This window comes from Salmo salar, chromosome ssa10 (genome assembly GCF_905237065.1).
Source record: "Salmo salar chromosome ssa10, Ssal_v3.1, whole genome shotgun sequence".
In the NCBI taxonomy this organism is placed as follows: Eukaryota; Metazoa; Chordata; class Actinopteri; order Salmoniformes; family Salmonidae; genus Salmo; species Salmo salar.
In genome coordinates this window covers 69,920,668-69,947,530 of record NC_059451.1, presented here as the reverse complement: position 1 = coordinate 69,947,530, position 26,863 = coordinate 69,920,668, and the positions used below count along the sequence as shown (strand labels likewise).

Sequence of the window (26,863 nt, the reverse complement as noted above, 5' to 3'; positions counted from 1 at the left end):
ACCGATAGTATTGGAGTTGAAAAGTTGAATAAACTGACCCCTCTGAGACTGTATGTTAAATTGTGACGTGTCATGATGTAACGTACAGCACGCATAATGCAACTCATTCTGGGTTGTACTGCCTCTCTCAACCAGGTGTTGCACTTGTCTGGCAGATTAAAAACAAGAAAGGGACAGGGTAAGGGGGATACCTAGTCAATTGTACAATTGAATACATTCATTTCTTGCGTCATCACTGCAAGCCATCATGACTCTCAAAAGCCGCGACAGCCACTGTTTACTTCTGAAGATAACTTTAGCGCCACCCTAAAAGCCTGATTCAAATAGGTATGTAATGACACATTATATAAACTCTTTATAGTGTTTTATTTACATTTAAGAGGTGATAAGTTGGACGGATCGGGTGTAAAAAGCAGTTTGCCCACACAGCTTATCTCCCCATTTCCCTATCACGCAGTAGGTTTCACTTCCCAACCCGCCATTTTTAAAAAGACCTGACGGAGCTCACTGCCTTCTTCAATCAGGCAGCATGAAGGTCTCATCATTGATTTTGCTGGAACGGGGAGAAATGTTGCTTTCCAATGGTATTCATACTACACTTTTGGGCGCTACAATAAGGTTAATTGTACATTACAGCGCGATGTACAAAAGTGCATTAGCTAACTATAAATGTGTTGGTTAACCTGCTACAATCATGCAGTAACGTTACAGTGTTTAGTCAGTAAGAAGTTACACCGGTGGGCCGCGGTGCTAATAAATTAATAAAACCAAAAGCTTACCTTGACTTGGAAATGTTCCAGTGTTGCGTTGGATAGTCATAGCCAGCTAGCTAACATAGCATCCCTCTGTTTGAGCTGGGTGCTTGAGTAGGCTAAACTAGCTAGCTGCATTGGCTAGCTAAGTGAAACTGAAAGTGAAAAAAATGACAAAATCTCTCTTTCTCCTGCTTCTCCTTCATTTTTAAAGAAATGAATTTGTTAAAAACTGTTCAACTATTGTCTTTCTCTCTCTTTGAGTCAATTACTCACCACATTTTATCCACTGCTGGGCTAGCTAGCTGTAGCTTATGCTTTCAGTACTAGATTCATTCTCTGATCCTTTGATTGGGTGGACAACATGTCAGTTCATGCTGCAAGAGCTCTGATAGGTTGGGGGACGTCCTCCGAAAGTTGTCATAATTACCGGGTAAGTCTATGGAAGGGGGTGAGAACCAAGAGCCTCCTGGGTTTTGTATTGATTTCAATGTACCAAGAGGAGGACGAAAGCTAGCTGTCCTCCGGCTACACCATGGTACTACCCTACAGAGTGATGTTGAGGCTACTGTACACCTTCATTGCAAAACAGTGTTTCAATCAATTATTTGGCGTAATGTCAATATATTTAGTATAGTTTAATCTAAAAAGGATAACTTTTTTTTTTTTTTACATTTTTGTTATTTTTATGAAGTTCACTGAGGAGGATGGTCCTCCCGTTACTCATCTGAGGAGCCTCCACTGATGGAAACCCACTTCATGAAGATCCAGACGAACAGATCCTGTGCTGACGTTGCTTCCAGAGGCAGTTTGGAAATCGATACAGAGTGGTGCAATCGAGAGCAGATGAGTTTTCTGCACTTCAGCTCTCAACAGTCCCATTCCGTGAGCTTGTGTGTCCTACCACTTCTCGTCTGAGCTGTTGTTGCTCCTAGACGCGTCCTATGACAGTGCCACGTTGAAAGTCACTGAGCTCTCAAGTAAAAACATTCTACTGCCTATTTCTGTCTATGGAGATTGCATAGCGGTGTGCTCGATTTTATACACCTGTCAGCAACGGATGTGGTTGAAATAGCCGAATGCACTAATTTGAAGGGGACTCCACATACTTTTGTATATATAGTGTATGTGACCTGATGCACTGGTTATGTGGCTGTGGAAGCATATTCTAATACTTTCACCACAAAATACTGGGTAGCTCTTGTCATTATACATTGAATCTGCTGCCATTTGATAGTGTTTTTCTATTTAGCCTATGATTTGTCTACTTTGCGAGTTGTACTGTTTTGCCAAAACTGATAATCTAGCTAGCACCATTTGATTGTTATTGAGCAACATAGGACAACAATTTGTTATACAATAACATTTTATTGAGACTTGTTGTCTTATTATATTCAGTATGTATCCCTATGTACCAAATAAACATTCAAGAGCTTCAGAATGCTGTGTAAGACAGTGCCCATTTGTTTGCTTTATAATGTGCATTAAACAGCAATGATCTCAAGTGCTGTAAATAAACACACAATAAAGACCTAACTGTATTAGCCTTGGCTATTATGTCAGCTCAGACAAGGGCTTGGTCTCCTGGCAAGTCCCCTCAGCACCCGAGGCAGCTACTGAAGAAGCCATTACAGTCAGTCAGGCCCAGCTCCATGGAACAAACCATTTCCTCTGTCTATTTCAATCTGCCGTGACTGGGAGATGACGACATGCTCTAGCCCCTGAACACTGGAATCTGTGTGAACCACCACTCTGCACCCCGTTCCTCCTCTCCGCTCCCCAGAGCTTCCAAGCAGCCCCTCTCACACCCCCTCTCCTCTTCTGCAACATGTGAAGCAATACGCTACTGGGTCGGGCTACACTTATCCATATTTATCCAGCGCAATTTAGTCACGTCTTGTCAGCTGCAAGAGCAGAACCAAGCTACCCCAGCAGGCCCCTTGATTTTCTCCCATAGGATCCAGCCTCTGACGAGAACAGGCAGGCCACAAATTACCCAGAAACACTTCAGGGTTTTATCAGGCCTGAAGAAGATTTCAGCAGGACAGAAGTTGGCATTGATATGCCTCTGTGTCACCCTCCTTGCATATTGCCGTCTGCCTGCCATGTTGCGAAAGTCAAATGGCAGGAGATATTCAAACTGCATATTCAGGTCAACTGAAGACAGAGTAATTTCATACATCAACAGACAATCATGTTATATTTTCTGTGTAAGGTTGCTGAAAAGGAATTCTCTCTAGATAGAACATACAAGGATGTTAGAGGGAAATTCATGTCGGGTTTCCATTGGTTTTGAGATAGTTAAAAGGGAGAGTTTTCCCAAAAACGCTACCACAACATTTCTAACAAGCACCATTGAGAGGACTCAAAATGTGTTGGTTGTGTTAATGTAAGATACAGTATCCCATGATTTAACCACAGTGGCCTCATGAGTGTATGACTCAGACACTCTGTGGACCTGAGAGAACTCACAAAGACCAGCAGCACTAGACTGGTGTCTCCTACATTCGACTCAAGTGTGCCATTTTGGAAGTAGCCGATGACTCACTAAAACATGTGAGCGACCACCAAGGCTGTCTATGTTTATATTATTAACAGAAGGAAAGTTTCATGGAGGGTTTAAATTACAAAGCCTCACAAGTATGTCTGCAAAGATATGTATGTTGACATATTTTCATAACAGATATTCAGTCATTTTAAGGAATGTATTTTCCCTTGTATGATCACTAATGTAGATTTGGCCATAGCTGATGTAAAGCTTGGCTCCAAGCCGGTATATTGTTACAAAGGTTCTCATGGGTTCTGAAATAAAATAATGAAAACGTTTTCTTGGTATAACAATTAATTGCTCTCTTACAAGTACTTTTTTTTTAATCTCTATTACTATCTCAACCTAATCGAAAGAACAAAAACATACAGTCAAATAGTAGGCATACTTGAAATCAGGAACTATTGAGATGGCAATCGGAACATTTTCTAAGCCTCTTACAGAAGCAGTTTTGTCTATATAAGGATGGGTGTCACGAATCCCACCGAAGGTGGCTCCCCTGCCTGCTCGGGCGGCGCTCGGCGGTCGTCGTCACCGACCTACTAGCCGCCGCTGATCCCTTTTTCCTTTTTCATTTGGTATGTCTTATTGTTTGCACCTGTTCCTCATTTGGGTCTTTTGATTTTGGTTATTTAAGCCTGGTTAGCCCGCCCAGGTTTGTGCGGGATTATTTCGCGTCAGGTTGTGTTTTTGTATTCGGATGTGCTGGCGATTTACTGCTGTTATATTGTATGCATGCTGTGCACCTGTTCTGGGCACTTTGCATTTTTTCCACGCCGGTTGTTGGCGTCGATCGTGTTGTGTTTTATTTAAATAAACACAAAGTTCCTTACCTCTGCTCTCTGCGCCTGACTCCTACCACCACTCCTAGCAACTACTGACAATGGGGAATAAACAGGGATATTTTGATCAAGGTATTGCCATGTTGCTAACCATCAGACCAGGCTCTTTTATCACACTTCCCCCATTGAATCATCCCAACACTGGAGACAATTTTTATCCATGCATAGTCAATTTACCTCTACCTACATGTACGTATTACCTAAATTACCTTGAGTAACCGGTGCCCACGCACATTGATTCTGTACCGGAACCCCCTGTAAATAGCCTCGCTACTGTTATTTTATTGTTGCTCCTTAAATATTTGTTATTTTTCAATTTTTCTTATTTTATTTAAATTAAATTAAATAAAAACTTTTTTTACTTCAGTTAATTTGAGTAAATACTTTCTTAACACGTTTTTTCTTCTTAAAACTGCATTGTTGGTTAAGGGCTTGTAAGTAAGGATATCCCTGTAAGGTTGTATTGTGTGACAAATACAATTTGATTTGATTTATTTATATGAAAATTGTATTTTCTCAGTGTGAACTCTCGGTCCCATCCCTCGTCAGTGAGTCAGCACACGATGGAGTAGTGGATGGATAGTTTATTTATTACCAAGCTGATGGGACACAGTATAGATGAATGTTTAGTCATCAAAGGCATATTAACAGCACTCCAACAACACTTCTCCATAGATCTGCTGTATAATACACTAACAAAAAGACAATTTGAATGTCTATAAAGGTCCTGGTGATCGTATAGTAGATACTTTAAAAAAAAATAATAATACAAATAAATAAATCGTTTTCAAACATAATCTCATGTCTACAACATTACAATAAACTACTATCATCAAAATATGTCAAATGTACCTGAAAAGTGACTCGATGTCACATTAGTGGCGAAGAAATAGAATGCACCACATATTTCTGAGCTAACAACCACGCTAACAAGCTAGCTGCTGCTCATGAGCTTATAAAACATTTATACTTTGTACAATCGTCAACAATAAATTATCTGCAATGATGGGACACGGTATAGATGAATGTTCAGTTATAAAATAGATATTATCAGCACTCCTAAAAAAGGGCAACCTTAGCTAGCATAAAACCCACAAGGAAACGATATTCTTAGATTCAGAAATAGACATGTAAAGAGTGGCTTATTTGAAGCCAAATAAACAATGGTAGTTGCTGATAACATAAATTGCTAATGCATGATACAAAACATACATTTTATGACAACTTAATGACAGTTTTTATCCCAGGACACCCAACTCAACTACAACAATGGCGAAGGTGCATAAAGATGTCGGAATTCAGATATTGCATCATTGTTTTAGCCCTATCCACAGAGTTTTGAAACTACAGCATACATCATGGTTCAATGCAGAATCCAATTTTTCAGTTTTTCAAATTGCCGGCGTCTTGTAGATAATGTGTTATTGACGATACAACAAAAAAGTACCGGAGAGGAAAGTACAATACGGCAAACAAGTCATTTGTGGTAAGTGCATGGGGGTGCCATATTTATCCACATCCGCTATTCTCCATAGATCTGCTGTGGATTACCCAGAATTCCATACCATTACCACTGAGTGCATTAGACAATGTAAGAACACTCATCTGCCAGGAGGTGGTGTATTACCCATTTATGCAGGAATTGAACAACTTATTTACACTGTTACATTAGCTTAGAGAAGCAGATTTGTGCTGCCTATTGGTCAAATCAGATACTGTTTTTATCAAAAAATGAATGTTTTAAAATGCTAACTTCGCCTGACAAATGAAGACATTGGTTAGCTCCCTGATCTCATGCCTAATCTTCAGCTCGATGGGCTAACACAGACTTCTTCAAAACCAGATATGATAAGATCTTTTCCAGTACATCATTGGTCTCCAAAGGGGAAATGTAATGCCTTGACCTTAGCTGATCGGGCTAACACAGTCTATTCAAACCCAGTTGGTCACGCTGGCCTGATCATGAAATCCACGCCATTAAATTCCTGAACAGTTCTTATCAACAATAAATATATGCTTGGTGGTGCTGTTTCACTTTGTGTTACACTTGTTTTTCCTACAACCCTGAGGGAGAAAATGTAACGGTTGCACTTTCGGGGATAGAAACACAGGCTTTGACTTGGTATCTTCACAAATGCACTTTCTAGTTTGAGAAACAAACGCCTCACAAGTCCTCAACTGGCAGCTTCATTAAATAGTTCCTGCAAAACACCAGTCTCAACATCAACAGTAAAGAGGCGACTCCGGGATGCTGGCCTTCTAGGCAGAGTTGCAAAGGAAAAGCCATATCTCAGACTGGCCAAAAAAAAGAAAATATTACGATGGGCAAAAGAACACAGACACTGGACAGAGGAACTCTGCCTAGAAGGCCAGCATCCTGTAGTCGCCCCTTCACTGTTGATGTTGATACTGGTGTTTTGTAGGTACTATTAATGAAGCTGACAGTTGAGGACTTGTGAGGCGTCTGTTTCTCAAACTAGACACTCTAATGTACTTGTCCTCTTGCTCAGTTGCGCACTGGGGTCTCCCACTCCTCTTTCTATTCTGGTTAGAGCCAGTTTGTGCTGTTCTGTGAAGGGAGTAGTACACGGCATTGTGCGAGATTTTCAGTTTCTTGGCAATTTCTCGCATGGAATAGCTTTCATTTCTCAGAACAAGAATAGACTGACGCGTTTCAGAAGAAAGGTATTTGTTTCTGGCTATTTTGAGCCTGTAATCGAACCCACAAGTGCTGACGCTCCAGATACTCAACTAATCTAAAGAAGGCCAGTTTTATTGCTTCTTTAATCAGGACACAGTTTTCAGCTGTGCTAACATAATTGCAAAAGGGTTTTCTAATGATCAATTAGCCTTTTAAAATGATAAACTTGGATTAGCTAACACAACGTGCCATTGGAAGACAGGAGTAATGGTTGCTGATAATGGGCCTCGGTACGCCTATGTAGATATTCCATTAATAATCTGCCGTTTCCAGCTACGGTAGTCATTTACAACATTAACAATGTCTTCACTGTATTTCTGATCAATTTGATGTTATTTTAAATGGACAAAAAATTGCTTTTCTTTCAAAAACAAGGACATTTCTAAGGGACCCCAACCTTGTGAACGGTAGTGTATATATATCACATTTACGTACAGTAAGAATTCAGACCCTTTCCTCAGTACTTTGTTGAAGCACCTTTGGCAGCGATTACAGCCTCGAGTCTTCTTGAGTGTGACGCTACAAGCTTGGCACACCTGTATTTGGGGAGTTTATCCCATTCTTCACTGCAGATCCTCTTAAGCTCTGTCAGGTTGAATGGGGCGTGTCGCTGCACAGCTATTTTCAGGTTTCTCCAGAGATGTTTGATCGGGTTCAAGTCTGGGTTCTGGCTGGGTCAGGCAAGGGCATTCAGATACTTGTCCCGAAGCCACTCCTGAATTGCCTTGGCTGTGTGCTTAGGGCCATTGTCCAGTTAGAAGGGGAACCTTCACCCCAGTCTGTGGTCCTGAGTGCTCTGGAGCAGGTTTTCATCAAGGATCTCTCTGTACTTTGCTCCATTCATCTTTCCTCGATCCTGACTAGTTTTCTAGTCCCTGCCAATGAAAAACATACCCACAGCATGATGCTGCCATGGACCATGCTTCACCGTAGGGATGGTGCTAGGTTTCCTCCAGACGTGATGCTTGGCATTCAAGCCAAAGAGTTCAATCTTGGTTTCATCAGACCAGAGAATATTGTTTCTCATGGTCTGAGTATTTTAGGTGCCTTTTGGTAAACTCCAAGTGGGCTGTGATGTGCCTTTTACTGAGGAGTGGCTTCCATCTGGCCACTCTACCATAAAGGCCCTTCTCCCCCAATTGCTCAGTTTGGTGGGGCGCCCAGCTCTAGGAAGAGTCTCTCAGCGCACATTGTTTTTATTTAATCCATTTAAGAATAAGGCTGTAAGAAGTCAAGGGGTCTGAATACTTTCCGAATAAGTTCTTTGTTATTATTAATGATCTTTCTGACTGTGGTCAGTGGCAAAATCCGATGTGTGAATCCACATTTTTTAATTTGGACATTCCCTATGCCTTTTCCCGCTCTTCCCCCACCGGGCGGGAATAAGTACAAGCAGAGATGGCAAGCCCTATCATATGGCAAGCCCTATCATATGGCAAGTTTTACTAGGGTTATAAAGTTACACTTATTCCGCCTGGTGGGGGAAGAGCGGGAGAAGGCATAGAGAATATCCAAATTAAGAAATGTGGATTCTCACAATGGATTTTTCCCCCAGCCACAGGCAGAAAGATCATTAATAACACAGAACTCATTCGGAAAGTATTCAGTATTCAAGTATGCACTTGCAACACTCAAAGCACAGTAATATATTTAAACAGATATGCCATTCTGTTCTTTTGAAATACATTTTTTTTCATTAATTCATTCCTTAAGAACTGCACTTAACTAATGAATAATTTCTGATCTTTGTGATGGTGTTTATTTAATGGATTTTAACACTTGAATTGTGTTTTTTTGTGTTTTTTATTTTGTACATATAGCCTACAGTTACATAAATGAATGAAAATGCTATTGTGTTCTTTGAAATACATTATATTTTGTATAGTGTTACCTAAGACCCTCATAAACACAACCAAATGATTATTCTTCCGATAGCATATATGACATGTATTTATTAGACTGTTGACTTTCGAAAGACAAGTCATTGGCCCGAAGGGATCCAACAAGGCCAGGCTTTTCTAGTGTTAATCACTAGCATGTCGGCCAATCTAATTGGATCAGGTTTGCGTGAGACACAATCACAGCAAACATTTTTGCCAAACAGTATGCTAATGCACCTCATAATAGGCCGTAGCCTATATATCAGAACATGGTCCACAACCTTTTCTTAGTCAAGATCGCTTTATGAGTCATAATGCAAGTAGAATGCTATTCTCTGTGGGTGCGGGAGATCAAGTGTGCCTACAATGCATTGTGTGATATCAGTTAAATTATCAATAGCCTATAGGGCCTAACTAAAGTGCATGGGCGGAGAAGCACAGGACAAAGTTCTATTTCCAATTCAATTAAATTCCCCATGCGTTTGCCTACTTTCAGAATAACGTAGAGTCCCTTATATTTCAAAACTCGAGTCTCAAGCTAGGCTATATGATAACACTGGTAAAGTGTCAGTTGTTGTATCCTATTTCTTGCAAGGCACAACAGAGCATACATTTCAATAACTAGATTTTTTATTTCATGTCATGTCTCAGCGGAGGGAGGGATCGAGCGTGTGTCGAAGTGGAGAAGCGTGTTTCATGATTTCTAAGAATGTTTAATAAAAAGTGTTTGTAGTGCTGATCATTGTCTCTGAATGTACTGGAAGTCCTTCAGGGCAAAATCACTGATATCAAGTAACTTGGCAAATGCTCCAACATCACATGTACTTGTTTTTGCTAGCCAAGTTGGCTAGAGAGTCTTAGCTAGCCAACACAGTGATAGCTGCTGTTTACTGCACATGGTATCAGCGCAAAGTGACACGTGCCAGAGCCCACACATTATTTGGAAATGAATCAATTTAACCTGTATTTAACTAGGCAAGTCAGTTAAAAACAAATTCTTATTTACAATGACGGCCTATCCCGGCCAAACCGGGACGACGCTGGGCCAATTGTGTGCCGCCCTATGGGACTCCCAATCATGTCCGGATGTGATACAGCCTAGATTCAAACCAGGGACTATAGTGACACCTCTTGCACTGATATGCAGTGCCTTAGACCGCTGTGCCACTCAGGAACTGATTTCTTCATTTTTTTTACAATTTGTTTTTTTCCCCCCTGGTAAATAAAGAATAATTCATATTCACTACATAGGCCTAACTGAAATTGATTTAATGTAAAGCACCAGATTTTATGTAAGAATGCCTTTAGTGTCCTGAAAGGCATCTGCCAAATACCATGTATTATTATTGTATTATTATTATTATTGTTATTGTCAATATCCCTTTCGTATATCCCTTTCATTTTCCCACCCCCTCCCTACTGCTTGCTAGGAATTCTATCTGATGGTGTATGCATGTTTAGACCAGTGCTTGACTTGGACGGAAATAGGTGCCAGTACTCATTTCGAGTGCCGGTACCGTTTATATTTAGTTGCAGGAACTCCTCAATAGTTTTGAACTAGTATTCTATAGGAGGTGCAGGAACTCAAGCAGAAGAAAAGGTGCCGGTACTCAGTTCCGTTTAGATCCTGCCCAAGTCAAGTACTGTGCAAGTCAAGTAAAGACAAATAACGTCCCGTTTGGAACACTGACGAGTAAAGCATTTTTTTTGCTCAAACCTATTTGGTGGGCCTGGATCCCCTATGCCTGTGCCTGTGCCTGCGCCCACCCAGACCCAGCCGTGCCTATGCCCCTGGTTTCAAGCAAAAGGTTGTAATAAAATGATGTGTCTTTTGGGGCTGATTCTGATTGTAGTAATAGCAGTACTAGTCTTAGCCAGAGGAGGGCACTTATCCAATGCAAATAACAATGCTCAGTGCACATACCATTCATAAACAATGTCAGGACGTTTGGGTATAGCGCCTACAGCAGATATAAAATATCAGGAAGTTTGGGTATACAGCCTACAGCAGATATAGCGAAGATCAAGAACTAATGTAAGAGGTTGATCCTATCACGACTGTCACCCCATGGCCCTTGTCAAAACAAATGAATTACACTGAACAAAATGATAAACGCAACATGTAAAGTGTTGGCCCCATGTTTCCATCCACCTGACAGGTGGCATATCAAGAAGCTGACTAAACAGTATGATCAATACACAGGTGCACCTTGTGCTGGGGACAATAAATGGCCACTCTAAAATGTGCAGTTTTTCACATGACACAATGCCACAGATGTCTGAAGTTTTGAGGAAGCGTGCAATTGGCATGATGAGTGCAGGAATGCCCACCAGAGCTGTTGCCAGAAAATGTTATGTTAATTGCTCTAACATAAGTCACCTCCAATGCCGTTTTAGAAAACTTGGCAGCACGTTCATCCGGCCCCACAACTGCAGACCACGTGTAACCACTCCAGCCCAGGACCTCCACATCCGACTTCTTCACCTTCGGGATTGTCGGAGACCAGCCACCAGGACAGCTGATGAAACTGTGGGTTTGCACAACCGAAGAATATCTGCACAAACTGTCAGAAACCATCTCAGGGAAGCTCATCTGTGTGCTCGTCGTCTTAACCAGGGTCTTGACCTGACTGCAGTTTAGCGTTGTAACTGACTTCAGTGGGAAACTGCTTACCTTCGATGGTCACTGGCACGCTGGAAAAGTGTGCTCTTCACAGATGAATCCTGGTTTCAACTGTACCGGGCAGATGGCAGACGGCATGTATGGCGTTGTGTGGGTGAGCGGTATGCTGATGTCAACGTTGTGAACAGAGTGCCTCGTGGTGGCGGTGGGGTTATGATATGCTCAGGCATAAGCTATGGATAACATACACAATTGCATTTGATCTATGGCAATTTGAATGCACAGAGATACCGTGACGAGATCCTGAGGCCCATTGTTCGTGCCATTCCCCTGCTGCCATCACCTCATGTTTCAGCATAATAATGCTGAATATCCAATGTCGCAAGGATCTGTACACAATTCCTGGAAGCTGAAAATGTCCCAGTTCATCCATGGCCTGCATACTCACCAGACACGTCACCCATTGAGCACGTTTGGGTTGCTGTGAACGACAGCATGTTTCTGTTCCCGCCAATATCCAGAAAATTCGCACAGCCATTTAAGAGGAGTGGGACAACATTCCTTGGGCCACAACCTATAGCCTGATAAACTCTATGCGAAGGAGATGTGTCGCGCTGCATGAGGCAAGTGGTGGTCACATCAGATACTGACCGGTTTTCTGATCCACGGCCCTACATTTTTTTAAAGGTATCTGTCGCCAACAGATGCATATCTGTACTCCCAGTCATGTGAAATCCATAGAGTAGGGCCTAATTCATTTATTTCAATTGGCTGATTTCCTTATGTGAACTGTAACTCAGTAAAATATTTTAAATTGTTGTATGATGCATCTATACTTTTGTTCATAGGGAATAGGTTGCCATTTGGGTTGCAACCTTTGTGATTAAGTGGAATGCAAAACCACGTCTCTAACATCGATGTCTGTACATAGATGTCTGTACTACATAATTACATGTACAGTGGCTTGCGAAAATATTCACCCCCCTCGGAATTTTTCATATTTTGTTGATATATACAACCTGGAATTAAAATGGATTTGTTGGAGGTTTGTATCATTTGATTTACACAACATGCCTACCACCTTGAAGATGCAAAATAAGACACAAAAAAACGGAAAACTTGAGCGTGCATAACAATTCTCCCCACAAAGTCAATACTTTGTTAAAGCCACCTTTTGCAGGAATTACAGCTGCAAGTCTCTTGAGGTATGTCTCTAAAGCTTGGAACATCTAGCCACTGGGATTTTTGCCCCTTCTTCAAGGCAAAACTGCTCCAGCTCCTTCAAGTTGGATGGATTCTGCTGGTGTACAGCAATCTTTAAGTCATACCACAGATTCTCAATTAGATTGAGGTCTGGGCTTTGACTAGGCCATTCCAAGACATTTAAATGTTTCCCCTTAAACCACTCGAGTGTTGCTTTAGCAGTATGCTTAGGGTCATTGTCCTGTTGGAAGGTAAACCATCCCAGTCTCAAATCTCTGGAAGACTGAAACAGGTTTCAATCAAGAATTTCCCTGTATTTAGCGCCATCCATCATTCCTTCAATTCTGACCAGTTTCCCAGTCCCTACCAATGGAAAACATCTCGGGGTGTTCTCGGGGTGATGAGAGGTGTTGGGTTTGCACCAGACATAGTGTTTTCCTTGATGGCCAAAAAAGCTACATTTCAGTCTCATCTGACCCTAGTACCTCCTTCTATATGTTTGGGGAGTCTCCCACATGCATTTTGGCAAACACCAAACATGTTTGCTTATTTTTTTCTTTAAGCAATGGCTTTTTTCTGGCCACTCTTCCGTAAAGCCCAGCTCTGTGGAGTGTATGGCTTAAAGTGGTCCTATGGACAGATACTCCATTCTCTGCCGTGGAGCTTTGCAGCTCCTTCAGGGTTATCTTTGGATTCTTTGTTGCCTCTCTGATTAATGCCCTCCTTGCCTAGTCCGTGAGTTTTGGTGGGCGGCCCTCTCTTGGCAGGTTTGTTGCGGTGCCAAATTCTTTACATTTTTTTAATAATGGATTTAATGGTGCTAAGTCGGATTTTCAAAGTTTCAGATATTTTTTTATAACCCAACCCTGATCTGTACTTCTCCACAACTTTGTCCCTGACTTGTTTGGAGAGCTTCTTGGTCTTCATGGTGCTGCTTGCTTGGTGGTTCCCCTTGCTAGTGGTGTTGCAGACTCTGGTTTTCACACCCTGACCATAGAGAGCCCTCGGGGTTCTCTATGGTGTTTTAGGTCAGGGTGTGACTAGGTTTTTTTCTTCTAGTATTTGTATTTCTATGTTTGTTTTTGTGTATGGTTCCCAATTAGAGGCAGCTGATTATCGTTGTCTCTAATTGGGGAACATATTTAAGTTGTCCTTTGTTCCCACCTGTTTTGTGGGATATTTTGTGAGTGCATTCAGCACCACGTAGTTCACGTTCGTTGTATGTTTATTGTTTTTTGTTTAAGTTTCACTGGAAATAAATATGTGGAACCAAACTCACGCTGCGCCTTTGTCCGCTCATTTCGACGATCGTGACACTGGTGCCTTTCAGAACAGGTGTATATATACTGAGATCATGTGACAGATCATGTGACACTTAGATTGCACACAGGAGGACTTCATTTAACTAATTATGTGACTTCTGAAGGTAATTGGTTGCACCAGATCTTATTTAGGGGCTTCATAGCAAAGGGGCTGAATACATATGCATGCACCACTGAATTCAGGGTCGCTGGCTGCATTAGTCAGAGAGCTCCAGCCACCAACGGACTCATCTCGTCAATTCCCTAAAACAAGTATTGGATTCATTAATGTAATGTGCAGACACTTGCAGTCAGTGCAGTTTACCCTTCTGGCAACTCACACAGAACACATGGGTTCCTTGTATAGAAGCTCCAAGAAGCCCAGCATCAAAATCCATATTTGTTTAGCTCTGTTACCATAGCCACATAATACACAGAGGTAGAGAATGAGATGTAGTAGTTTTGACTAGAAAGGATAGAGCTTTTGTCAGATTAGACTTTTTGTAGCAGGTTAGGATAATTAATGTAGCAGTTAAGGAGAATTAGGTTTATGAACCCGAGTCATTTAGTAACACCTCCACAGACCAGAGCAATCATTAGAGTGACTTTTCCATAGCATTCTGCTGTCGTACAATGACGTACAACTTCGTCCAGTTCCAGCTGGGAGCAATGTGGCACCCCCGTGACACAGGAACAAGACGCAAACACAGAGGAGGTGAGGTCAGAGATGCACATTCCAGGTAGTTTGTGAGGTGTTCCTGACAGCTTGTGGTTGGAAGGGTGAGGGTGACAGGGAGGGGTGTGTGTGTGTGTGTGTGTGTGTGTGTGTGTGTGTGTGTGTGTGGGAGAGAAAGGCGCAGACTCTGGAACATCTGTTAAGCATTAGCGCTATCGGGTCCGCAGTTTAACACTACAGACTGTGGTGCCAATTGATATCAATGCTATCACGTGATAAGATCGCATTACAGTGCTACAGATGACATTCACTACACAGGCTTTGAAGGTTGAAATGATTCCCTAAACTAGACTTAACAAGCAGTTTTCCACCTAGACCAAGTGGCATTCCCAACCCCAGACTGGGGCTCATCACTGTTTGCCCATTGGAGTTTAATTGGAGTAAAATTTCCAATGTGATTTGAAAGATCTAAGAGCCTGGGACAAACAATAAACTAAACATCTGGGCAATGGGGCCGGGGCTACTCCTGCCAAATTGCCATGTGTACAGATTTCTGTAGGATCCAGTGAGCTTTTGAAAGGCATCGTTTCATTCCCTCACCGGATTCAGGGCGAACACCAGATTTGCCTTCCCCCAACTTGTGCACACATGCACACGCATGCACGGACGAGATCGCACAAACATACACTTCTGAAACTCCTCGTGGCCGGGAACTGCATTGTTACAGCTGAGGTGCTGCTGCTCCTGATTCAATCAAACTCAGAACTGTGTGGCCAAGGGAGGAGAAGGGAGAGAGAGAGGAGAAGGGAGGGAGAGAGGAAGCCAGCTCTTTCTTGACCCTCCACCCCCTAAAGCTCACTTCTCTGGATGGGTGTAATTAAACCTCGCCTACCCTGGCCCTGGGCTGCTTCTGAAAGAGCTTTTCAGAGCTCGAGAAGGGGACCTCAAACTCACCTCCCTTTAAAGTCAGCTATCTAACCACTGACTGTACCCTCTACCAACACACTGCTCCCACAAAACTGTTCCTGAGCAAACATTACACATAAACTTCAACATCTGCTGTCTGAGACCTATAGCACTGCACAACACCTACAGCAGATCTCTCCAGGTGTATGTAATTTCATGTAAAACAGCAGTAAAATGTGTTTGAAAGAAACCTGACTGATCGATACCTAATGGTGTGGGATGAAGTTACCCCTATGCCCGGGTCCGATGTCAGTTTTTCTTTTTTACCTCCCAAAAGTGAGGAGGGTGAAGGATCAATTAGCTGAACCTAAATCAGTGATTAGAGGCAACTTCAACCCGGAAACACAAGTAATTATGATTGGTATGTATAGGAGGGAAGCGCTTGAAAGTGAGAGTTGACTTGAATGACTCCCATAGCTACAGCTGTGACTTTCTGACATAACAGGGGGTCGGTCAGCTGGGCGTCTAATAGCTTGACAAACTAATTTGGCTTGTTGCACTTACCTCCATGGCTGGGGCTGGGCAGACAGAGCAGGGGCAAGAAGGCACTCAGCAGGACCAAACGTAGGGCTCTCATATTGCCGGTGTAGTCCTCTGCAACTCACTCTCCATTCAAAGGGAACGGTCTTCCAGTTAATTTTGGGAGTCGAGTTGCTTCTGCATCTCTACTCTATGGAAGGGGTTGGGCCCCCGAAGTAAACGCCCTCCTTCCTGCATCCCCCCAAAAGCCACAAGAGCCCTGCCTACGCCTCCCTTCAGCCCTTTGCCTAGCACACTCCCAGAGAGAGCCACGCCGCCCCTGGTGGAAAAAAGTACACAACTCTCCCTCGCCCCTTTCTCTCCCTTCTCTCCCTCCCTCTCTCTCAAATTACTGAGGCTGGCCACTCAAAGTTGAAGGGCTCCTTATGTCTTCTGCCAGTAATTGGAATGGCCTTCAGAGACTGCAGGCTGGTGCTGCAGGGATAAACCTTTTGCTTTTAATTAAAGATGAAAATCAAGGTTGTTTCACTCTCTGTTGCTTTTGTCTCTTAAGTCTGGAGGTAGTGTCTCTGTTACTACTTGGTAGTAATAATGGTATTCACATACAAATCCTACACTTGAATTCAATGGAATAACTTCTGAAAAGAGTACACAGTAAATCAAGGAGAGTTAAAATCAGTGTTAACACTTTAGGTTTAAATTGACTTTACTGGCGTTATCTTAACTCTACTGGAGTTATCTTAACAGAGTGATACACTCTCTGGATTTGGTGCTGATAAATGAGTACTTTTAACTCCACCAGAGACATGGAGTTAAATCTATGGAATATCTACATATTTGGGAGGGGCCTCATTGTCCTATTTCCCAGCATGCTCTGTTGTAGGTAGATTTCTTAAAGAGTTTGTTTCAATATCTATGATTTCGCATTGATTGTTTTTATCTTATGCTTCACAAATATAAGTAAAACATTTTTAAAACGAATCCAATCTGTCAGTGGTTGGATTTATTGCATTCATTACTGAGATAGTTGTTCCAGTTTACATGATGTTGTCATGGAATTCAAAGGGATTAGACCAAGGCGCAGCGAGTTGCGTGCTCTTCATTATTTTATTTATAGGTGAACATGAAAAAATGACAGTTTTGCAGGCTACACAAAAGCAATGCAAAAAACAACTACCCACAAAGGGACAGGTGGCAAACAAGCTCCCTAAGTATGACTCTCAATCAGAAACAACGATGTACAGCTGTTCCTGATTGAGAGCCACACCAGGCCAACAAAGAAATACACAACATAGAAACCCTAGAATACATAACAAGAACATAAACCAAAAACCCCGGAACACATAAATCCAACACCCCTCTACATACACACACACCCCGAACCCTATAAAACAAATACCCCCTGCCACGTCCTGACCAACCTACAATAACCAATAACCCCTTATACTGGTCAGGACATGACAGATGTACTGTACGTAGTCTCCAACTGCACTATATCACCCTACTTTGGCAGGCATTCTGATTGTAATGGGTGATGGACAATTGGTGAAGTTCCTACTGCTAGTTGGATTCCAACAGAGATTGGATTACACATTGCAAGCCACTGTAATGTGACACTTTTAGAAATATGTAAATAAGACTTTACACCTTCATAACTCAAAGGAAGTAAATCGACAGAAAAAATGTTTACTCTAACAGTTGATTGTTAATGAAAAACAACACAGAAAAGTGCAAAATGGCAAGGGAGTTTAATCAACTCTCTGAGTTGGAGATTTACTCCATTTAGTGTTGTTTTAACTCCAAAAATATAAACACCATGACCAGAGTAGTTTTACCTCAAAATGGGGGTGGAACCATATGAACCTCAAAATAGTGTTGAATTTGACTCCATAGGAGATGTTTTTACTGTGTATAGAAATTAAAGGAATGGGTCAATGGGTCTTATTCATGAACGGTATTTTAAGTGACTTTAGTGACACCACTTACGAGACTAATCTTTTTGACTCGGCTCCCTTGATAATTTCACGGAAGCTTGTGCTGCATCAATAATGTCTTTATGAATCATAGCACGCCACATGGTCCCAAGACACAGAGGCTCGTTCCCCTGGGCATGGTAATTTGACTGGAGGGATGCCACTCACAGATATGACTGGGTTCTCTTCGCATGGGAGGGCACAAAGCCACAGACATTCATTCAAATGAGGTTCACCTCACAGCCAGGACAGCTTCAAACCACTTCACATGATGTGTGGTGAGTCAATTGTGTGGCGGTTTATAAAACAGATTCACAACAAACAGTTTGTTGTTGTGTGTCTATGTCTCATACCCAGACATTTTTCTGTAAACTCAATAAAAAACAGCGGTTATTGAATTCAATTATTCAATTTGCCATATTGGTTTCTTATATAACTTAACCTCTGTATGCTGGATGTTCATCACTCACCACATGTTCATCACTCACCACATTACGTCATCAGATGCTAAAAAAATATATGTCTCTGCAAAAACAAATCAATACTAGCTTACTAACTAGCTATGTTTTTCCCTTGTTGGACCTGCGTTTACAATGCATCCAATTTCAGTTTGTGTGGTTGTTGGCCTAACTTTCTGTAACTTTTTAGCAAGTACGGTCTGCATATGTAGGGGAATATATTGTCATGATTGCAAGATGTCCCAATATAAATTCCAACTGTCCCGTTATCTGTTTTTAATGTCCATTCTAGAATGCCCTTCTAGCCAATCAAAACCGAGTATTCAACAATGCTGTGGTATATGGCCAATACACCATGGCTAAGGGCTGTTCTTAGGCAGTATATTGGTCGTATATCAAAAACCCCCGAGGTGCCTTATTGCTATTATAAACTGGTTATCAACGTAATTAGGCAGTAAAAATACATATTTTATCATACACCTGAGATACAGTCTGATATACCACGGCTGTAAGCCAATTAGTATTCAGGGATCGAACCACCCAGTTTATAATAATATAATATTTGCCATTTAGCAGATGCCTTTATCCAAAGCGACTTATAGTCATGCGTGTATCCATTTTTCATATGGGTGGCCCCAGCAGGAATCAAACCTATGATTCTGGCATTGCAAGTGCCATGCCATACTGACTGAGCCACAAAATGTCTAATGGTCTTATTAACTAAATGATCTGTGGAGGGTTAAAAAACTAGCTGAACAGTATCAGCAGACATGCTCACATTGAATAAGTGGAAATGATGTCACTTCTTGCAATTTTGTATTTTCCAAAAATGTGAGTTCTGCCATTGAATATCTTGTTGCTACTGGACCACTTTTTGGGCCCAAGCACCTAGCCAAAGCGCACAATAGTGAAAACCTCACACCTACCACTTCCTTTTGCACTGGACTCGATCCTCTGTTTGGCTTCGTTTGAACATCAATAATAAGGAGCCAGGTCAAGCAGACTAAACACTTCTCATTTTCCTTAAAGTTGATGTGTGTAATCCCTAAACACACACCCTGTAATATGCAGAAGACTGGGATAGTTCTCCCAAGGAATACTTGGGAATACCTCACACGTCTCCTCAGGAAAAAGCAGTATGGCTCAGTTTTCACCACAAACAAGCTAGGATATCATCTGTCTGTGTTGCTACTGCTGTCACGCCAGGCTCAGACCACCTCTTCACTCTTAAAGCTAAAGACTTGATTAACCGCAGCCTGGTTTGTCAATGTTATTCTAGACCTTTTTCCACTGTTGGGTAATAACCCAGCACTAATTGCCAGATAATCACAAAAGGTAAATAATCATCACTGTATTTTTTTTCTGTGTTTAAATATACATTCAAGTGCCCCCTTGAACAAGGTCTAATACAGTATACTGTACACATTTGTTGCAGTTCTGCACCCAAATGGAAGCAAACGAGCAAAGAATTCAAGATAACATACCCATAAAATGTGTTTACGTTTATTTTGCAGTGGACCATCAACATAAATAAGACATAAAATCGGATGGTTTAGAATTTCCATACTGCATTTGAGATAATATTTTGCAAATGGACTAAACATTGCATTTGCTTTCATTGTAATGTCTTATCTCTGTTTTCATCCTTGCTCTACATTCTTCTGGCTTTGGGCATGATTCGAAAGTCCCACATGATAATGATTCAAAATTCATGCCAAAACATTTACCCTCTAGAGAAGTATCACTTTATGACCTCATGCCAGCTTCTCTCCATAAGCAGGCATTAAGAAAAGCGGGAGTCACCTCCAAGCCACCTGTGTAACTTCACTCCTCGCCACACAGTGGTCTGCCTCCAGTGTGGGTGGAGAGGCCAGATTTTTATAGAGGGAAAATTATTTGGAGGGGGTCACACCCTTGTCAGTGTAACGGCTACGGCTCACACTTTCATGAGTCTCAGTGAGACAAAGCAGTAGTGTTGAGAAGCAGAGTTCATGTGTTCCTGGAGTCATCCAGATGGTTTGGCAATTCTCAGCACAACTCAAAGAGTACATGGTGCCTTAGAAGAGTTCCTATCATCTAGAGACAAGTGGCTACTCAGACAGGCCACTGGAATATGACATACTTCGATAAGAAGTATTCCAACCGGAATACACTACCCATAATGAGTGGGACTATGTTCACATAGAACGCATGTCATAAGATGTCAGAGTAACTGTCAACAGCCTTCACACTTCTGACAACAAACATGTTGTTTTTGTGACTCCTGAAATGCATGACCAATATTTGGTAACACTTATATATAAACTGTGTATACATAAGGCATTCATAACACCTTTATGAAACAGTCATGAATTGTACAATGGCGCCGGAGAGGATGGCTGACGTTTTACGTGTTCCTAACCAACTGTGTTATTTCATTCGTTTTTTGCGTTGTTTGTAACTTGTTTTTTTTAACTTATTTTGTACATAATGTTGCTGATACTGTCTTTTATGATCGAAAATAACTTCTGGACATCAGAACATCGATTACTCACGTTGAACTGGAAGAAGCTTTTTCCTTTAACGAGTCCAATGCGAAAGATATACTGCATTTTTGGGAACAGGCCCAAATCCCCATTATTCGTGTGAAGAAAAGACAGAGAAAAAGGGGGCGGAGGTCGGGCTGCCTTCTGAGAATTCGTAGGCGAGAAAGTAAACTCCCACTGCCATCCGTTCTATTGGCCAACGTGCAATAAAAATATCGATGACCTACGATCAAGATTATCCTATGAACGGGACATTAAAAACTGTAATATGTTATGTTCACCAAGTCGTGGCTGAACGACGACACAGATAATATAGAGCTGGCAGGATTTTCCACACACCGGCAGAACAGAGAAGCTACATCTTGAAAGACAAGGGGCGGGTGTGTGTGTCTATTTGTCAATAACAGCTGGTGCGCAATGTCGAATATTAAAGTAGTCTCGAGGTATTGCTCACCTGAGGTAGAGTACCTTATGATAACCTGTAGACCACACTATCTACTAAGAGAGTTCTCATCTATATTATTCATAGCTGTCTATTTACCACCACAAACTGATGCTGGCACTAAGACTGCACTCAACCAACTCTATAAGGCCATAAGAAAACAAGAAAATGCTCATCCCGAGGCGGCGCTCCTAGTGGCCAGGGACTTTAATGCAGGCAAACTTAAATCCGTTTCACATAATTTCTAGCAGCATGTCACATGTGCAACCAGAGGGAAAAAAACTCCAGACTACCTTTACTCCACACAGATAGATGCATACAAAGCTCTCCCCACTCTCCATTTGGCAAATCTGACCATAATTATATCCTCTTGATTCCGGCTTACAAGCAAAAACTAAAGTAGACCGCACCAGTGACTCGCTCAATACGGACATGGTCAGATGACGCGGATGCTACGCCTACAGGACTGTTTTGCTAGCATAGACTGGAATATGTTCCGGGATTCATCCAATGGCATTGAGAAGTATACCAACTCAGTCATCATCTTCATCAATAAGTGCATCGACGACATTGTCCCCACAGTGACCATACGTACATATCCAAACCAGAAGGGACTTAACACCTCCCTCTGCAACTGTATCCTGGACTTCCTGACGGGCCACCCCCAGGTGGCAAGGGTAGGCAACAACACGTCTGCCACACTGATCCTCAACACTGGGTTCCCTCAGGGGTGTGTACTTAGTCCCATCCTGTACTCCCTGTTCACCCACAACTGCCTGGCCAAACACGACTCAACCCCATCATTAAGTTTGATGACGACAACGATGAGACAGCCTATAGGGAGGAGGTCAGAGCCCTGGCAGTGTGGTGCCAGGACAACAACCTCTCTCTCAAGACAAAGGAGCTGATCGTGGACTACAGGAAAGGCGGACCAAACAGGCCCACATTAGCATCGACGGGGCTGTAGTGGAGTGGGTCGAGAGTTTTGAGTTCCTTGGTGTCCACATCACCAACGAACTATCATGGTCCAAACACACCAAGACAGTCGTGAAGAGGGCACGACAACACCTTTTCCCCAAAGGAGACTGAAAGGTTTTGGCATGGGTCCCCAGATCATCCAAAAGTTCGACAGCTGCATCATCGAGAGCATCCTGACCGGTTTCATCACCGCCTGGTATGGCAACTGCTCGGCATCTGACCGTAAGGCACTACAGAGGGTAATGCATACGGCCCAGTACATCACTGTGGCCAAGCTTCCTGCCATCCAGGATCTTTGTACTAGGTGGTGTCAGAGGAAATTTCCAAAAATTGTCATAGACTGTTTTCTCTGCTTCCGCACAACCAAGCGGTACCGGAGCGCCAAGTCTAGGACCAAAAGGCTCCTTAATACCTTCTACCGCCAAGCCATAAGACTGCTGAACAATTAATCAAATGGCCACCGGACTATTTACATTAACACCCCCCTTCCCCTCTGTTTGTTTTGTACCCTGCTGCTACTCACTGTTTATTATCTATGCATAGTCACTTCAACCCTATCTACATGTACAAATTACCTCAACTAACCTGTAGCCCTGCACATAGACTCGGTACCAGTACCCCCTGTATATAGGCTCGTTATTGTTATTTTATTGTTACTTTTTGATTTTTTTCTTTCGTTTATTTGGTTAATATTTTCTTAACTCTTGAACTGCACTGTTGGTTAAGGGCTTGTAAGTAAGCATTTCACGGTAAGGTCTACACTTGTATTCGGCGCATGTGACAAAAAGATTTATGAATGTTACATTGACATGGATACAACATTCATAACACATTCATTCAACATCATTCATCAGGGTTCTTCAAAATAAAAGTACATTTTCATGATATTACAAAAAGTGTTAGTGAACCAGTTAGTTGATGGTGTTACTGATGGGGTGGGTGGGGTCAAGCCCTGGTCTCCTGCGCACCATAAGATTTTGTTAGCCTGATGAATAATTTTTTTCATTTTTCATTTAACCTTTATTTAACTAGACAGGTCAGTTAAGAACAAATGCTTATTTACAATGACGGCCTACCCCGGCCAAATTCGGACAACGCTGGACCAATTCAAATCATATTAAATCAAATTTTATTGGTCACATACACATGGTTATCAGATGTTATTGCGAGTGTTTACCGAAATACTTGTGCTTCTAGTTCCGACAGTGCAGTATTATCTAACAAGTAATCTAACAATTCCACAACAACTACCTAATACACACAAATCTAAGTAAAGGAATGGAATAATAATACATAGAAATATATGGATGAGCGATGACCGAGCGGCATAGCCAAGATGCAATAGATGATATAAACATACAGTATATACATATGGGATGAGTGATGCAAGATATGTAAACATTATTAAAGTGGTCATTATTAAAGTGATTAGTGATCTATTGTGCACAGCTCTATGGGACTCCCAATCACGGTCAGATGTGATACAGCCTGGAATCAAACCAGGGGCTGTAGTGATGCCTCTTGCACTGAGATGCAGTGCCTTAGACCTTGGGAGCCCCAATAATAAATATTAGTTTGTGTAGCTAATACAAGTCTTCAGGTCTCAGCTTAGAATGTTGACTACCACATTACAATGGAAAACAATTGCTCAGGTGCCATCCACACCTGGATTCAAATAGTATTTGAAATCTTAAAAAAACTTTGAGCCTGCCTGGAGTGCCCGATGGGCAGGTGTGGTTTGTACTTTCAGGACTATTCCATTGCTTCCACTGCAATAGGCAAGTTCAATTCAGCACAGCTATCTTATGTATTTGAACGATACTACACCCAGGGCTGGTGCCATCCCCTACTGCCATTGTGACCTTGAGCAATACATGTTATGAATTACCCCTTCTGTAACACTTTACTTGACACCCAGTGTCATAACACGTTACGACTCGGTCATATCCATGTAATAATATGTTATAACAGCTTACAAAAATTGTCATAACCTGTTATAACATGGTCATATAACTGTCATGTCATAAACTTCGTCGTCTGAGGAGGAGAAATCATCGGACCAATATGCAGCGGTTAAGGTGCTCATCTTCTTTTTATTTAGAAGGGAAAAAAGAATACTCATACAAAACAAACGACGAAAAACAGTCCTGTAAGGTGCTCAGACTATACAAGGAAACATCCACCCACAAACACAAGTGAAAACAAACACACTTAAATATGGCCTCCAATCAATCACTTACAGTATAGTTAATGTGGTCTATCGCTTTTCTACGAGAAAAATGGCATAAAAATTGATTTTAAACAGTGGTTGACATGCTTCGAAGTACGGTAATGGAATATTTAGAATTTTTTTGTCACGAATTGCGCCATGCGCGCGACCCTTCTTTACCATTTCGGATAGTGTCTGGAACGCACGAACAAAACGCCGCTATTCGGATATAACGATGGATTATTTTGGACCAAGCCAACATTTGTTATTGAAGTAGCAGTCCTGGGAGTACATTCTGACGAAGACAACAAAAGGTAATCAAACTTTTATAATAGTAAATATGATTATGGTGAGTGCTAAACTTGCCGGGTGTCTAAATAGCTAGCCCGTGATGCCTGGGCTATGTACTTAGAATATTGCAAAATGTGCTTTCACCAAAAAGCTATTTTAAAATCGGACATATCGAGTGCATAGAGGTCTGTATCTATAATTCTTAAAATAATTGTTATGCTTTTTGTGAACGTTTATCGTGAGTAATTTAGTAAAATGTTAGCGAATTCCCCGGAAGTTTGCGGGGAATTTGCTAGTTCTGAACGTCACATGCTAATGTAAAAAGCTGGTTGTTGATATAAATATGAACTTGATTGAACAAAACATGCATGTATTGTATGACATAATGTCCTAGGTGTGTCATCTGATGAAGATCATCAAAGGTTAGTGCTGCATTTAGCTGTCTTCCGGTGTTTTTGTGACATTATATGCTAGCTTGAAAAATGGGTGTCTGATTATTTCTGGCTTGGTACTCTGCTGACATAATCTAATGTTTTGCTTTCGCTGTAAAGCCTTTTTGAAATCGGACAGTGTGGTTAGATAAAGGAGAGTCTTGTCTTTAAAATGCTGTGAAATAGTCATATGTTTGAAAAATTGAATATTGGATTTTTGAGGAATTTGTAATTCGCGCCACGCCTATCATTGGATATTGGAGCAGGTGTTCCGCTAGTGGAACGTCTAGATGTAAGAAGTTAACAGATCTCATATGGCAGGCAAAAACCTGAGAAGATTCCTTACAGGAAGTGGCCTGTCTGACAAGTTGTTGTTCATCTTGGCTCTTTTTATTGAAGACTGAGGATCTTTGCTGTAACGTGACACTTCCTACGGCTCCCATAGGCTCTCAGAGCCCGGGAAAAAGCTGAATGATATCGAGGCAGCCCCAGGCTGAAACACATTTACGCTTTTGGCAAGTGGCCGATCAGAGGACAATGGTCTTAGGCGCGTGCACGAGTCGACCCCATGCCTTATTTTCTTTCCTCTTTTTACCTAAACGCAGATTCCCGGTCGGAATATTATCGCTTTTTTTTCGAGAAAAATGCCATAAAAATTTATTTTAAACAGCGGTTGACATGCTTCAAAGTACGGTAATGGAATATTTTGAATTTTTTTGTCACAAAATGCGCCATGCTCGTCACCCTTATTTACCCTTTCGGATAGTGTCTTGAACGCACGAACAAAACGCCACTATTTGGATATAACAATGGATTATTTGGGACCAAACAACATTTGTTATTGAAGTAGAAGTCCTGGGAGTGCATTCTGACGAAGAACAGCAAAGGTAACAACATTTTTCTTATAGTAAATCTGACTTTGGTGAGTGCTAAACTTGCTGGGTGTCTAAATAGCTAGCCCTGTGATGCCGGGCTATCTACTGAGAATATTGCAAAATGTGCTTTCACCGAAAAGCTATTTTAAAATCGGACATATCGAGTGCATAGAGGAGTTCTGTATCTATAATTCTTAAAATAATTGTTATGCTTTTTGTGAACGTTTATCGTGAGTAATTTAGTAAATTCACCGGCAGTGTTCGGTGGGAATGCTAGTCACATGCTAGTCACATGCTAATGTAAAAAGATGGTTTTTGATATAAATATGAACTTGATTGAACAAAACATGCATGTATTGTATAACATAATGTCCTAGGGTTGTCATCTGATGAAGATCATCAAAGGTTAGTGCTGCATTTAGCTGCAATAGCTCCGTTTTGTTCGTGCGTTCAGGTCACAATCCGAAGGGTGACACGCGAGCGCATTGCGTGACAAAAATGTTCTAAATATTCCATTACCGTACTTAGAAGCATGTCAAACGCTGTTTAAAATCAATTTTTATGCTGTTTTTCGCGCAAAATAGCAATAATATTCCAACCGGGCGACGTTGTATTCATTCAAAGGCTGAAAGAAAAAAATTGAGTCATCTCGTGGACGCGCATCTCCAGTGTCACTGTTCCCAGCCTGACCACTCACAAAAACTCCTTC

At 41.7% G+C, this 26,863-nt stretch overlaps 1 protein-coding gene across 1 annotated transcript in view; it reads right to left on the bottom strand.

The window, feature by feature from the left end:
- cspg4 (chondroitin sulfate proteoglycan 4) overlaps positions 1-16,147 on the bottom strand; it is a 119,243-nt gene extending 103,096 nt beyond the window's left edge. Inside the window, exon 1 of the mRNA XM_014124061.2 lies at positions 15,997-16,147. Within this exon, the coding sequence (XP_013979536.1) occupies positions 15,997-16,069 (73 nt within the window). The 5' untranslated portion in view covers positions 16,070-16,147. The remainder of the gene's footprint in view (positions 1-15,996) is intronic.
- Between the last annotated feature and the right edge of the window lie 10,716 nt (positions 16,148-26,863).